This window comes from Hypomesus nipponensis, chromosome 9 (assembly GCF_054491055.1).
Source record: "Hypomesus nipponensis isolate SF chromosome 9, ASM5449105v1, whole genome shotgun sequence".
NCBI classification, from domain to species: Eukaryota; Metazoa; Chordata; class Actinopteri; order Osmeriformes; family Osmeridae; genus Hypomesus; species Hypomesus nipponensis.
Window position 1 is genome coordinate 9,721,442 of NC_140369.1, and position 14,451 is coordinate 9,735,892.

The 14,451-nt window shown below is 40.6% G+C and overlaps 1 protein-coding gene across 6 annotated transcripts; it reads right to left on the minus strand.

Annotated features, from left to right (window-relative positions):
- Positions 1-259: 259 nt before the first annotated feature.
- Positions 260-8,139, minus strand: hnrnpa1a (heterogeneous nuclear ribonucleoprotein A1a). Of its 6 annotated transcripts, XR_014766471.1 has the most exons (12): positions 7,979-8,139; positions 6,837-6,953; positions 6,597-6,743; positions 6,266-6,476; positions 6,072-6,164; positions 5,944-5,985; positions 4,094-4,165; positions 3,832-4,002; positions 3,432-3,617; positions 3,231-3,300; positions 473-535; positions 260-360 (listed from the first exon to the last, which is right to left on the minus strand). XR_014766471.1 is itself a non-coding variant. In XM_084704354.1 (11 exons), the coding sequence occupies exons 1-10, from the start codon at positions 7,991-7,993 to the stop codon at positions 3,239-3,241; spliced, it is 1,101 nt and encodes a 366-aa protein (XP_084560480.1). In that variant the 5' UTR covers positions 7,994-8,139; the 3' UTR covers positions 1,462-1,836; positions 3,231-3,238. The 6 variants fall into 6 exon arrangements, 4 of the variants coding, with proteins under 4 accessions (XP_084560480.1, XP_084560479.1, XP_084560481.1 ...); XR_014766472.1 differs by lacking the exon at positions 3,231-3,300; XM_084704354.1 differs by lacking the exons at positions 260-360; positions 473-535 and adding an exon at positions 1,462-1,836 and having other exon boundaries at positions 3,432-3,602.
- Positions 8,140-14,451: the final 6,312 nt, after the last annotated feature.

Consider the following 14,451-nt stretch of genomic DNA (forward strand, 5'->3'; position numbering starts at 1 on the left):
GAAGATTGGCCAACATTCCTGACCTGTGAAGAAATTATTTGGTTGCCACCCATTGGTGGTAGCCAACTGTTCCATGCAATGGTAGACATCAAACTTTGAGTGTGCCAAATGTAATAACTTTTTTACCATATGGTTCTAGGGGCTGCCATACTCTAATGGCAGAAGATAAAAGGTATAAACACAATAGATGGCTTCACAGCTCATAAGTACAGGTTTTGTGAAGAAAACACACCACATTCTTGAAAAATAAGTACAAACGTTTTTAAAAGAACATTTATTTAAAAATAGTTCAAACATGTAAAAAAAAAAAGACTGTCCAGCAGCATTTTTGTAGTCCTCATTTGGTCACCTGAAAGGACACTGAAAGAACAAATGGTCAAAATTGCAGACTGCTTGACAAATAAAAACCAACATTACAATTCAAGCTGGTATTTAGGTTGCCTAAAGCACTGAGGCTGAAAAAGCAATATACCTTTATCGTCTACATTGGTCAGATGATCCCTTGGTGTGTGAAAGAACAGCATCAATTAAAAGCCTGCAAGTAAGGAAAGAAAAATCAGAAAAAATATTGATGTGTACAATAACAGGATTGAATTTCTAAACAATTCCGAAGATCAAATGCATGACACATGCACTTCTCAAACGTATTTTCATACCTATAGGGAAAAGTACATTGCATAATCCAACGTTGGCATAAAAATAGTATACAGAAACTCTTAATCAAGTTAAGGTAATCAATTCACTGAAGGTCGCATTCCACAATGGTATACTTAGCAGCAGTGGGGAAACTGACACTTTAGTTACTATGCCAAGACAGTCTGTACTGCTGAAATACATTGAATGACGACAATGAAACAAATACAAGAATGGATCAAAAATCTCCTCTTACCTACCAGTATGGCATATCATATACCCCTTTCTTGTGCTGCCTCTCGCTAGTTTTACAAAGGCAACCCTCTGCACTCAAGACTGCTGCTGTCCCCTGCTTCACTGGTTCCACGCAGGGATCTTGCTACTTTCCTCCCTTAGCTGGCTGCTCCCATTGGCTAGCTTTTCAGTGTGCTCCTCCAATTGGCTAGGCTCAACTTTAGTGTGCAAGCTAGGCTCCAATTGATTGATGCCATGCACATTGGCAAGAACAGTAGCTGAAACAGGCTCCAAGGAAATCAAAGGGAGCAATGATCTTGGTACATGCACAGCATTTTAACTTTGTACTAAAGCAGCAAGTAAACAAGTCTAGCGCATTAAAAGGGACAACAACAAAAAAGTAGACCTGTTTTACTGAATTGGAAGAAATGACATGAACCCTTTTTAAAACACTCCCCATTCACTTCATGTTTATCTGCTTATCTTAACTACTTGTTAAATTTGTTGTTGCCGTCATAAAAATAAAAATAAACTGATGGACATCAATTTGGCCATTTAACACAGTGAAATTGTTCCCAATAATCAAAATACACATTGTAAGGAATAAACTAAAACTGAAAAGCGGTTTATTTAATCTTGATTTGTTGGCGAATACATCTTAAAACACCCTATGGGCGAAGGAAAAAACAAAATGCCTACATAGATCCTTAGTGGAATGCTTTACACTTCACAATTACAAAAAAAACACAACAATAACAAGATCAGAAAATCCTGCGGGAAAGGATTTGACATGAATCCATCCCAATTCCGCTCCCTCCCTTTCCACATGATTTTATCCTTGTCTACATTTCTCTTCATGTGGCAGATGTAAACCTGCCACAACTGTGCTTGGCTGAGCAGATCTAGGGGGTAACCTGCTGCTTCCTTTCCCTGTCACCTCTCTGGCTCTCCTCTCCTAAGTACTGCTGCCTGTTGGACAATATGGAACAACATAGTTAAACTTTTGCACCTTTCTTCATCATTTCAACTACATTTTGAGAGAGGAGTCCAGAGGAGAAAAGCCAGGAGCAAGCCTTCAATTCAAGCAAAGGGTATGAGAACAGACTGTTAGTTTGGGGGTTGTTTTTAGGGCTGCAACAACGAATTGATTAAAATCGATTATTAAAAGCGTTGGCAACGAATTTCATTATCGATTCGTTGTGTCGCGCAATTATTACACCCATCAATAAGTCGTGGATATTTTAGTATTAAAAAAAAAAGTTTGAGCGCGGAGCAGAGCGGTGGTAGAGGAAAGACCATCGGAGAGATGTTATGGAGTAACGTTGTTCTGAAACACATGGCGGAGAAATCAGTACGACGTATGTCATCCAAGGTGTGGGAGCATTTCACACTAAATACGTCGAAAAGGTGTGTTAATTGATCGAGGTGAAGTTAGTTTCATATTCGACATTCGTCTCACATTCGGAGGACGCTACTTTGCAGCGTTGCGTTAGGGACCGGGTGAAAACTCCCCATACCATTTTGAAAAATGTAGACTTAAAATATTTTTATGAATATAAAACCTCAAACAGACACCAAAGTATCTTAACAATACTTCCACAGCCTTCACTTTTTCAATTAAGTTTCAAATACAATGATAGAAAATAACTAATCTTTGAAAATAGCTTAATCCTCGCAAATCTTCACTTTTTTCAAAATTGTGTCGAAAAATCTTACATATACACCAGATTATTCTAATAAAGTCTGGCCTACTTTCACAACCTTTCAATTTTCAAAAATGTTTTACACAAAACTCAAATAAATTGCTGATCTCTGAAAATAGCAATCCACGCTAATATTTATAACTTTTTCAAAATTGTGTGCCTGTTTGTGCACATTCTAAAGATTTTTTGCACTGTGAATTTGCACTGTCAGTTCTGTTTTTGAATAAAGGGTTGGTAAAGTAATGCTAAAAAAATATATATCTGATTAATCGAAAAAATAATCGACAGACTAATCGATTACTAAAATAATCGTTAGTTGCAGCCCTAGTTGTTTTACACTTCGTCCAATACATTATGCCAGGGGCTTAACAGAAGTTCCATTCTGTGAAAATTAAGGGTTTGCTGCTGGATAGCCCCCAAAACAGAACTCCGATTTCAGCATCACACATAGACCATGGTTTGCTTATGATCACCCTGAAACTACGGCTTACTTTGCACTGCCTTTGTTTCTTAAGAAAGACTCAACGCATCTTCAACTACACTGTGACGAGCATAATTAAGGGAAATGTTGATGATTCTTCTTCTACTACTATATTGACTCAAGGCTAAATCTTATAGTCCGGTCTAAAAGCAGTGCAATAATTGCAGTGCAGTTCTTACCTTAAAACCTAGTATCTTCGACCTCCAGAGCCCCCTCCATATCCACCACCGGAGCCTCCTCCATACCCACCTGCAGAACGGGCCAGGCCTTATATAAATGCTTGACTGAAGTGACTCACTAGAGGCCCTGAGATAATCTGTATCTTTCTCATCAGGGCTGGGTTTATAATCAAATGAAAACAAGTGTGTAATGGATCTTACCACCATATGGACCACTGCTCCTGCCCCCTCCACTGCCGCCACTGTAGTTGCCTCCTTTCATTGGGCCATAGTTGGAGGACGATTGGCTGTTATAATTGCCAAAGTCACTGTAGTCTCCTCCACCACCACTGCTGCCTCCACTGCTTCCGCCGCCACCACCACCGTAGCTACCTACAAGATCATGAGCTTTAGACAGTCTTTTCATTAGACACACGCAAAATGAGACTATGGTACTTTGAATATGTTTTCAATCAATAGATTTCAATAAATGTTTTACTATGTATTCACACAATTTGTTTACTCAATAACTGATCAACCTTAAAATCAATCTCAGACTAATTAAGTGTAACTCTGAGGGTCCAAAATCAGGTAGTTTATAAAACACACATGGTTCACTTACCACTGCCGTAGCCACCACCGCCACCGCCTCCATTGTTGTAGTTGTCATATCCTCCACCTCCTCCATAGCCTCCACCCTGGTTGCCATAGCCCTGGCCGCCGCCGCCACCACCACTGCCGCCGCCACCATAGCCACGGTTCCCCCCATAGCCAGGACCTCCTCCATAGCCACCTTAGGATAGACCCAAGCAATAGCAATTCAGGGTAAGACCTCAGTAGGTATAACCTACTGTTATTTACCAAACGTTACAAGTGGAACTCACCGTTCCCTCCATAGTTATTATATCCATCCCCATCGCCATATCCTCCACCTCCTCGCCCTCCACCAAATCCACCTAGTTTCAGAATTTGAATGAAAAGATTAAGGAATAGGATCTAATACATCTGATGAAGCCATAAAAACTGGTTTTGGATGAGTTACTTCAAAAGAAAGTTTGTCAGTGTGAATATCTAAAGAGAATAGCCAAGAGGAGGGAGATTTAATTGGTAGTTTTTATTTCTTTCTACAAATGTACTATTAAAACTATGGTTTTGTCTATCAACAGAAACTTTTCAATTCTACCAAATTACTCAGGTAATCAAAATAATAACTAGTATAATTTTCCTCTGAGCAGATATGTTATCAAATCTCAAAACATTTTTGCTTTCACAATTACGAACTACTGTCCATACAGAGATGCAAAATGTTCAGAGTTGTAAAACAATGTAAATTAGGGGATTAAATTGTAGGGATGCACCTTTTTGCTGCCTCATGGTTCTTGTTCTGACTTTCTACTCTGTTCTAATTTCTTTTTGTTCCACTTAGTTCTGGATAAGTTGGATGTAGGTGGCAGCCCAGACAAGGCATGCAACACTGCAGTAATTCCTCAAAATGACACAGATGCTGTCCTTGGTAATTCTGATGGGTCAGATATGGACTATGGAGACAGGTAATTTGCCAGCCAGGCTGTTGAATGCATATGCTGAGTTTATGCAAATCATGCAGATCACGGAAGGAACAACGTTATCAGTGATGACATTCCCTTCAACACCCCCCTCCACTATTGAAAATGAAGAGCCATGGGCCTCTACAAGCCATTGGGTCAGAGCCCGCCATAAGACCCAAAGGCAAAGCTGCAGGTGGTCAAAAATTGTGTTCAAACGTTTAAAGAGGCTTGCCACCACTGTGGTTCCAAACTACATAGTATACATCCCAAATGTTGCAGAATGTGTAAAACAAAGCTGCTCCAAATCAAAGGATGCTTTCCTACTCATGTATCCACCCACCCTAAGAGAGATCACCATTGAAACGTCCAACCTCTACTCCACCCAGACCACGAACAAGAGCTGTATCTGAGGATGGATGAGCTCCTTACATTCTATGGGATCCTTATCACATCCTGGTACACCTCTGTTCCAAGAAGAAACATGCACTGGACACTGATTTACACAATGAAAGCATTTAAGATGCAATGTGGAGAAATCGCTTTGATGAAATACTGGCCTCAATTCATGTGGTTAACACAAAGATCACAGACAACCCTTTTTTTAAGGATAGGCCCATCTCCTTACCTCAATCAGTCAAATAAAGTCATGCCATTCCAGGAATGGCTATCAGTGAATGAGAGCATGATACTATAGCCGACATTGATGTAAGCAATTCATCTGAGGTAAACCAATCAGTTTTTGGTTACAAGCTATGGAGCCTTGCATCATCCAGTGGTTAAATGCATCACTTGGAGCCATATGATGGATCCCACCCTCTCCTCCCTGAGACTGGTTTAGGTCAGGGACCCAGTGTTGTTCTCAGTCTTGCAGGACAAGCTCAGGGGCCTCAAGGTTGCAAATTCATCAATGACAACCTCTCTTTGCTCACACTCCTTAATAGTATGACAACAAGAGGATATGGGAGCTCTGGAATGAGGCAAACTCATCTGATGTCCCATTCAAGTCACAGAAAGAGTTCATGAAGTCACCACCATGGAATTTCTGGGGTTCTGACCCAAGGAGGCAAGTTGCTTTGACAAACATGTCAAACCAGTCGCCATTAGCAAATGTAATCTTATTTGCCAACAACCAACAAGCTAAATATCAGCCGATATAGATCGGTGTATCCCTAATAAATTGTGCATACCTCCATATCCACCCCCTCTGCCAAAATTTCCACCCCTTGGCCCTGAAAGAAGATGAAATACACACATCACTTTTTTTGGCCAAGGTGTACCCAAAATATTAAGTGCTTAGAGCAGATGTAATTCATACCTCTCATGCTCATCCCTGATCTGTTCATGTCTTCCTTTGAAAGAGCTTTACGCACTTCACAGTTATGGCCATTCAATGTATGGTACTTCTGGACTGTAATAAAGAAAATGGAGGTTGACAAATGCATTGGTTTGATGAATTCTTGCAAGGGACATTAGCATAAAGGCACTGGCAACGACATTTCCAACACTTACTGACAATCCTGTCTACAGCATCATGATCGTCGAATGTAACAAAGGCAAATCCTCTCTTCTTGCCACTGCTTCTATCAGTCATGATGTCGATTACTTCAATCTTGCCAAATTGCTCAAAGTAGTCTCTAAGATGATGCTCTTCTGTGTCTTCCTTAATGCCACCCACAAATATTTTCTTGACAGTTGTGTGAGCACCAGGCCTGCATGAATCCTGTTAACACACACATTCAAAACAATGTATTAAAAAGCAAAAAGTATTCTAGATCTAAGCTCTAGGTTATTCCTTTGTTAAACAGACAGGCAACATCAAATAACAGAAGACATTGCTTACCTCTCTAGACACCGCTCTTTTTGGCTCCACTTGTCTACCATCCACCTTGTGAGGACGTGCCTCCATAGCTGCATCAACTTCATCTACTGAGCTGTATGTAACAAAGCCAAACCCCCTTGACCTCTTTGAGACTGGGTCTTTCATTACCTGTCAGCAAATAAGACAAAGATTAGCACAAACGTATTACATGTAGTCCAGTCCATTTGGTCAAGACAGTGGTTACATGTATATAAAACTTACTACGCAATCCGTGAGAGACCCCCATCGTTCAAAGTGATCTCTCAAACTTTCATCAGTAGTTTCAAAACTCAGTCCTCCGATGAACAGCTTGCGAAGCTGCTCCGGCTCGCGAGGGGTCTTAATATATTAAGACGGGGAAAAAAATCAATAGATGGAAATGTAATATACTTTTTTTTTATCAGCCTTTAACATGCAATTAATGTAAATAAACACATGAATGCACAAGACATTTGAGTGACAAATTATGGTCCAAAACAGATCCCTGTGGTTACAGTGTAGCCAGCGTCAAGCGTTGATCTCTGCAGACAAAATAAATGCAGCTTAACCTAGTTATACTACACCACTGGGTAGGCCAGAGCGTAGGTTTACTGTAATACTTAGCCTACAGCTTGCCATATAGCTAACTACAGTAGTAGGCTAGGTTGGCACCCGAGATCGCGCCTACACAGTCTACAATTTTACAAAGAATTTGACAAAATATTTAGACCTAGCAACGTCGAAACCACCATGAGATCTGCAGACACTAGTAGCAAAATAAATGCAGCTTAACCTATACTACACCACTGGGTAGGCCAGAGCGTAGGTTTACTGTACTTAGCCTACAGCTTGCCATATAGCTAGTAGGCTAGATTTGCACCCGAGATCGCGCCTACACAGTCTAGAATTTGACAAAGAATTTGACAAAATGTTTAGACCTAGCAACGTCGAAACCACCATAATGTGATTGGGGTAATTTTTAGCAACTCAACAACAGTTTCATTCATAACCCGACTGTACGAAACCAAGGCGATGAATAGGCCCAGACCGGGAATAACGTGTGCTAGCTAACTAGCTCAAGCTACGCTACAAGCAACTACATTTGTTTCAAAGTACTTCAAGTAAAATGGCATATACCGAAGGATACCATTGCTGTTATTAATTTAACAATAACACTCGACTGCAGAATATAACTGGCTAGCTATGTTAGCCTAGGTAGGCCGGTTTACGAGTGTGTTCGCAGTTAGCTTGGTAGCTAGCTAGTTAGCCTGGCATAACCATGTAACGTTAGTTGCAATCGATGACCCGATCTTGATGAGACGGACAATTAAATACAATAGAAAACAATACATGTATGGCTACTTAAAATGAATGGCCATTCTTACCTCTTTCGATGACATGCTGCGGCCGTTATTATCGCAAGAACGTGCTAAATATTGTACGAGTCGTGCACGATGGCCAACTCTAGCTGGCTAGCTATAACAAAGTGGCCAGTAGTGTATGGTCTGGATAACACAGTCGACAGTGCCAAACACGGTTCTTCTTCTTCTTTCTAGTTTAATGGGAGGTGTATCAACACTACACTCTACATAGCTCTGCCGCCACCTATTGTTCGGGAGTGTGAGACTGGTGGTCCTACTATGGCCCCTAATATCCCCCCTAAACCCTGATCCCTGAACCCTCGCAGATTTAGCGAGAACGCACCGAAGTCCGTGAGTCTGTGAGGGTGGACATTGGGATTGGGCCATATTTTCCTTACGGTCAAAAGGTACGAGGAGATCAGAGAGATAAGGCGGTGCAAATCCGTGGTGTTTTTTTGTGACATTACCTGTGTATACCACATGAGAGCAACCTTGAGCAAGGAATGAAGCACTACCAGTCCTTTGGCACTGCCACCATCTGATGGAGGATGACTTTACACTGTATGAGTGCTAATCTTTTCCAAGTTCACAAGTAATTATACCAAACCACAGACCTATACAGAATACTTAGCTGATACTGCTGTCAACAGAAGTTAGCAAGGGCTTAATTGTCACAGAAAACTTCAAATGATCAAACACTCACTCTGTAACCTGAAGACCTTAAGCTAAACACAATCTCTTATCCGAGTCATAAACCCTTGTAAAGTATTATTTTATTCATGTTAGTGTAGTCCTGTATCATTGTATGTCCATGTGTGTCTTACTATGTGTGTGTGGGTGTCTACATGTGTGTCACTTTGTGCGTTCCTGTATGTGGTAAGTGTGGATAAACGCTTCTACTAACTAGTCCTCTCCAGCCTCACACAGAAATAAAGAGGAATGAGGCTCATGGTGGAGAAGACCTCCAGCCTCTTGCTGTGCTTTATGACTGGTATCATCTCAATTCAGTTTCACTTTAAACTTCATTTTCGAACATCAGACCTGGGGTCTGGTTACCACTACTGAATTACCCACATATAGGCTGTACAGAACAATTTGTATTTAAACAGTTGATACATTTTTGTGTGGATAAAATGCATATATATAGTCACCTCACACTGAAGTGGGAAACAGCCACTATACACATATCATTGACCTGTTCTACCTTTTGAAGTAAACTGTCCCTCTGGTGGGAATGACAACAGTGAGCTCTACCTTTGACTTCAGGGTGAAATATAGAGCACAAACCTGTTACATGTTAGTTTAAGAGATAGTGGTGAGTGTAAATTACTTTCCGGGGTCTGTGTAGCCTTATTTATGAGCCTCACTGTCAGGTGTTTATGTATTGGAGCAAGATCTGCAGCTTAAACCACTTACTCCTCAATAAATCACTATAACTCCACAGCCAAGTTCTGAGTCTGTGTGGATGCATGTGTATATTTTAGTGTGTTTATATCCATGTCTCTTAAGCATGTTCAACTATTTTTGTCGGTGTGTGTACTTACAGCAATCATATTAATACCAGCAGGTGCTTCTTTGATTCATCATTCAACGTGTCTGTGTATGTTTTCTTTGTTGGGATTTAGAACTGGAGAATGTCAAGAATGTAATGTGTGGCTGTGGGCTACAAGTACATGAAATGTACACAGTATTTCTGAGTACATTTGGTCAAATGGACTTTCTTGTGCACGTTTTAAGAACACACTGCTGGACAGGCACTAAGCCATACAAGGAGTTAAGAGAGGAAGCCTGGGGAGCTGCTGCAGTGCAGCATGGGATCCCATCTGGCACACACAAACCTAAGGATAGGAATGAAGTGCACTATTTTAATATTCTTCAAAGAGGAAAATCCAACACTCTTCTCTCTGGTCCCAGGGTATAGCTCTCCAACTGTCAGATTTATGATCGGAGAAAGACCACATTTACAACATGAAGACTAGATGTTAGCCGTGTTATATACTGTGTGGCCCAGGTCTGGACTGGGACTGAAAAACGGCCCAGGACTTTGAAACACAGACCGGCCCACGGCCGTGTATTCATATTATATATATATATATATATATTTTGCATTATGCCACGGCAATTTGACCGGCTGTTCGGGAAATCTCCCAACTCTCCTGACGGCCAGTCCGACCCTAGTATGGCCCCATTGTGTATAATGATGTCAGTGTTTATTGGTGTGCATATGTTAATGCAATATTCAGTATTGCAGATAAAACAGTCAGGCATATTGCACGTGATCTATTCACTATGGATTGTGTTGATATGGATGGAGTGAGTAAATGAACAGGGTGGTATAAATAATGTTTGGATGTCTCCACCTTGGGCCAGGATTAAAGCACATCGAGTGGTATGATAGGTTAATGATGTTTGTAAGCTTGAAGCAGTGGGCAACCGAACAAAAAGTGTGGAGCAGCTCTACAATCACCATCCTAGTATCCCCGATGCACCCTTTTGTCTGTCCCTCTGTCTGCACCATCTGCAACCCTGACATTTATTGTACTTGAGAGTTCAGCGAGTCACTTTGAGACAGCAGCTGCACCTAAATTGGATGCCATAGAAACACTGCAGCCAGTTTACGTGTGAATCTCTGTCTTGGATTTGCTATAGAGTATGGTATACACAATGCCTCAAGAGTCAGTTGAAATTAACTTTGAGTCACATTTTACTGTCTACAATAATTTGAGACGCAATACCTTTACATTTAATTAATCTGGGTATAGGCTTTGCAGAACAGAGAACAAATCAATTCATATTGAACGGGATCTTACACCATTAGGAGAGGACTAGTTAAAAGCAGTGTCATCTTTCTTCTATCATCAATATTAGGACATGGGTATCTACTGATTGTAGTGTAATTAGATAAAAAAAAATTTTTTTTCCAATTATCTGAAATGTAGAAATCAAAAGTGACACAGTCAGAGAATTAGATGGAAAAGGGGGGAGGGTAGGACGAAAAACAGTCACCTGCGTGCAGGTAGATATCTGTTATGTTATCAGTATACCATATATCAAGGCTAAATAAACAAATATACAAACTAACAAAAAATACAAAATAGGACACAACTCTACACAGCTGGCTGACACATCCAGCTTTTAGTCATTTGGAATATTTAGTGGAATGGTGTTTGATATAAAAAATGCTGTTTCAATTTTGTCCACCAGATGTCAGCTAAAGTGCTCTATGAAAATTGAATCTGTTGAGAATTTCTGGGTATTTGTGGCAGTTGTTATTTTGATCTTGAGGGGGTCAAAGAAAGGCGAAAATAGAATGAAAGGATAATAAGAATGAAAATGGCTTTGCCCCACTGAGACCTTAAACAAGGCCCTGCATAGAGATCCATGAAGGACAGAACACAGCGGGCAGCAAGGAGGCATGACCAGAAGATGCTCTGTATAAACAATACGTTCACGATCTGCAATAATAATGCACTGAAATAAAGAGTCTCAGTGATATAATGCATTGTTACAGTTAACAGACTCTCAAGCTTCTTGTTCCATCAGAAAGACATGCTTTTGTCACAGATGCTGGTTGCCATTTTTGTGCCAGATTGCTGCCCATCTAGCCTGCCACGGAGGTGGAAGTCGAGATGAGTTGTTGCATTATCTGACAGTGAGAAGCAGGAGCTGATCACTTGGTCATGACAGGCAGGGTGAGGCAATTGAACAACAATTGTTAACAGCTAGGAAGGAGCTGCAGGGTAGTAGCTGCAAACACATCTGTCTTGCACCCCTTCCTGCTGTAGTTGTCCGTCTGCACTCCATTACAGCGTCTCCTTGCGCTTTGTACTGCATAGGGCAACATGACCTCCCAGCTGTGCACAAGGATGACATCACACTCCCAATTAAATCCAACCATCAACAATAATATGTAAAATAAAATAAATGTACTGCATTCCATGGTAACATACATGTCCAGAAACACAAACAAGCACACACACCCACACACACACACACACACCCACACACACACACACATACACACACACACACACACATGCACACTGTACATGCTGAGTGGTGGTATGTCAGACTGCAGTGGCTTGCGGCTCTGTCAGCTTTGCTGATGGATGCTCTCTTACTGCTTCCCCTGGATTATCAGAGGAGTTCACCGGGAGGGGAAGGTAATATATCAGAGGAAAAGAAGAGAGGGAGGGAAAGACTGGGAGGGAGGGAGGGGGCAAAAGGAGGAGAGACAGGCTGTGAGAGATGATTAGGTAAGAGGTAAAGAACAGAGAGAGTTAGAGAATAAGGAGGGGGTAAACGCAGAGAAAAAAAGACAGGGATGGGGTGAAAGTAAGGAAAGCGATAGGAGGAGATATTAAAAGAAGATGAGAAAGCATGAGAGTGACATAGAGGGATTTGGAAGGAAGTTAGTAGTGAACAAGACAGATAAAGAGAGAACAGAGATATGGAAGGCTAAATAAAGATGGAGAACAAAAAAATATTTCAGCTTTGCACTCCAACCCTCCAGATGAAATAAAGAGTTTGTGGTGTAGGAGCCTAGCCGAGTGACAGTGTAATCCCAGAACAGAGCAGAATCTTCATCAGATATAACATGGCCCACATCCTGTACTCACAGTACCAGGCACCCAGGGGTCTGCCTTCATTTGGCCTGTTCTGGCATTATCCCATCAGTCCACACAGATGCTCTTGCACACATTTCTGCATTAAAATACTCTTATCTATAAAGACTTTGTACAGGATATGATAACGTAGCAGCAGGAAGAAGTTCTGCCCATATCTTGACTTCGGGAGGAATAAACAGTGAGACCAACATCCCATTACTTTGATAAAACACAGTTCATACAAGTTTTTGCATGTTGAGTAATCAGTTGTGCTAAGACAATTAGACATGCCCTCTAATAAAATACTCAAACATATGCAATTCATTGAGGTCATTGTGATGTTGGTACAAACTTTTTTTGGTACAAAAGTGAATAATAAAATAATTTTAATCCTGATTCAAGCAAAAACCTAAGTAGTCTTTCATAGCTCATCTCATTAGACTCATCAGGTAACATAAAGTGGGACATTTGAAAAAGGTATGAGTATTGGTTTGGTATTTTTATGGATTATGTGTTTGTACTATGTCTGAGGTTAGGGCGGTATTTAGGAAGAGGGAGTTAGATGATGATGACCCTCCATCTAGCCTGCAGTCTCAGGCTCCGTCCACACTAGCCCGGGTAAATACACTAGTGTGGACGGAGATCGTTTTCAATTTGAATACGCCGTATTAGTGTGGACAGGAGGTGCAAACGCAGACATGTATGCGTCTCTAAATTTACCTGGGCTAGTGTGGACTGGGCCTCAATCCAGAGTTCAAAGTCTGTGTCTCTTTTTCTAAGCAAAGTAGGGGTTAACACTGCAGGGCTTTACATTTACATACTTACTTATGAGAATATAAAGAGGAGCAGAATAAAGATAAAATGTAAATATATGTAAATATATCTACCAAAAAACATATATATATATTTATGCCTGTGGTTGTTGTGGTTTCAATGCATCTGTTCAATGATTTTGATTGCAGAGCATCATGCAGTCATGGTTGGAATACTTTGGTGACTGCCACAGACAGCCTCATAGTAAATCATTCGAAACAGCCATTACATTCTATAACTATAATGTGTCTTGTGATGGGTGGATTCTGAATTTCTATTAAAAAAAATATTCTGCTTGTTCTCAACATGTTTAGAGGTCCTGACCCAGAATTGCATGTATGTTTCCATAGGTGGGTTGATTTGTGTCAAATAGATGTTCGGACTAACCTTCTGTATGTTACAGAGCTCTGCTACATTTACATCCTAAACGTTCATTTTGTGCCTCTTCAGTTAAACTGGAAATGCCTATTTTTCTTGGGGCAGAGAGCTGGTCTGAATACACAATGGTGTAATTTGTGTAGGCACTGCAAAGACTTTCACACTTAATTTGTTTAGTTATGTCAGTCAATAATTTATGAATGCCCTTTGATCTTGTCATCCAATCTAAAACAGCCCTCTTTATAAAACAAGACAGCTGATACAGGGTTCTGGCTGTTTAGGATTTGGAAATCAAAATAAAAAGTGCTGCTTTACACACATTAGTGCATGGTTATCAGCACAACCCTCATTCATCCCCAAATGTCTGCAAGGAGAAGACTGTGAACTAGTATGTAGACCTCAGTAGAGTGTCGACTTTGTTTGGTTGACCACTAGAGGGTACTCCAGTAATTTACTGCCATTTCTCCACCATGGCTTTTTAAAAAGACACCCCTTGCATATTTATCGGTGCATTTTTTGTTGTTGTAGCAAATATACATGCACACACACACATTCACACTTGTGACATACATAGGCTACTCTCTCTCTCTGTCTTTCTCTCTGAATCTCTCTCTAGAATTACAGTTTAGAATAGCACAATTATTAAAATGAATGAAGTGTCTGTCTACAATCGTATTTTTTCTTTGTTTAAGCCCTATT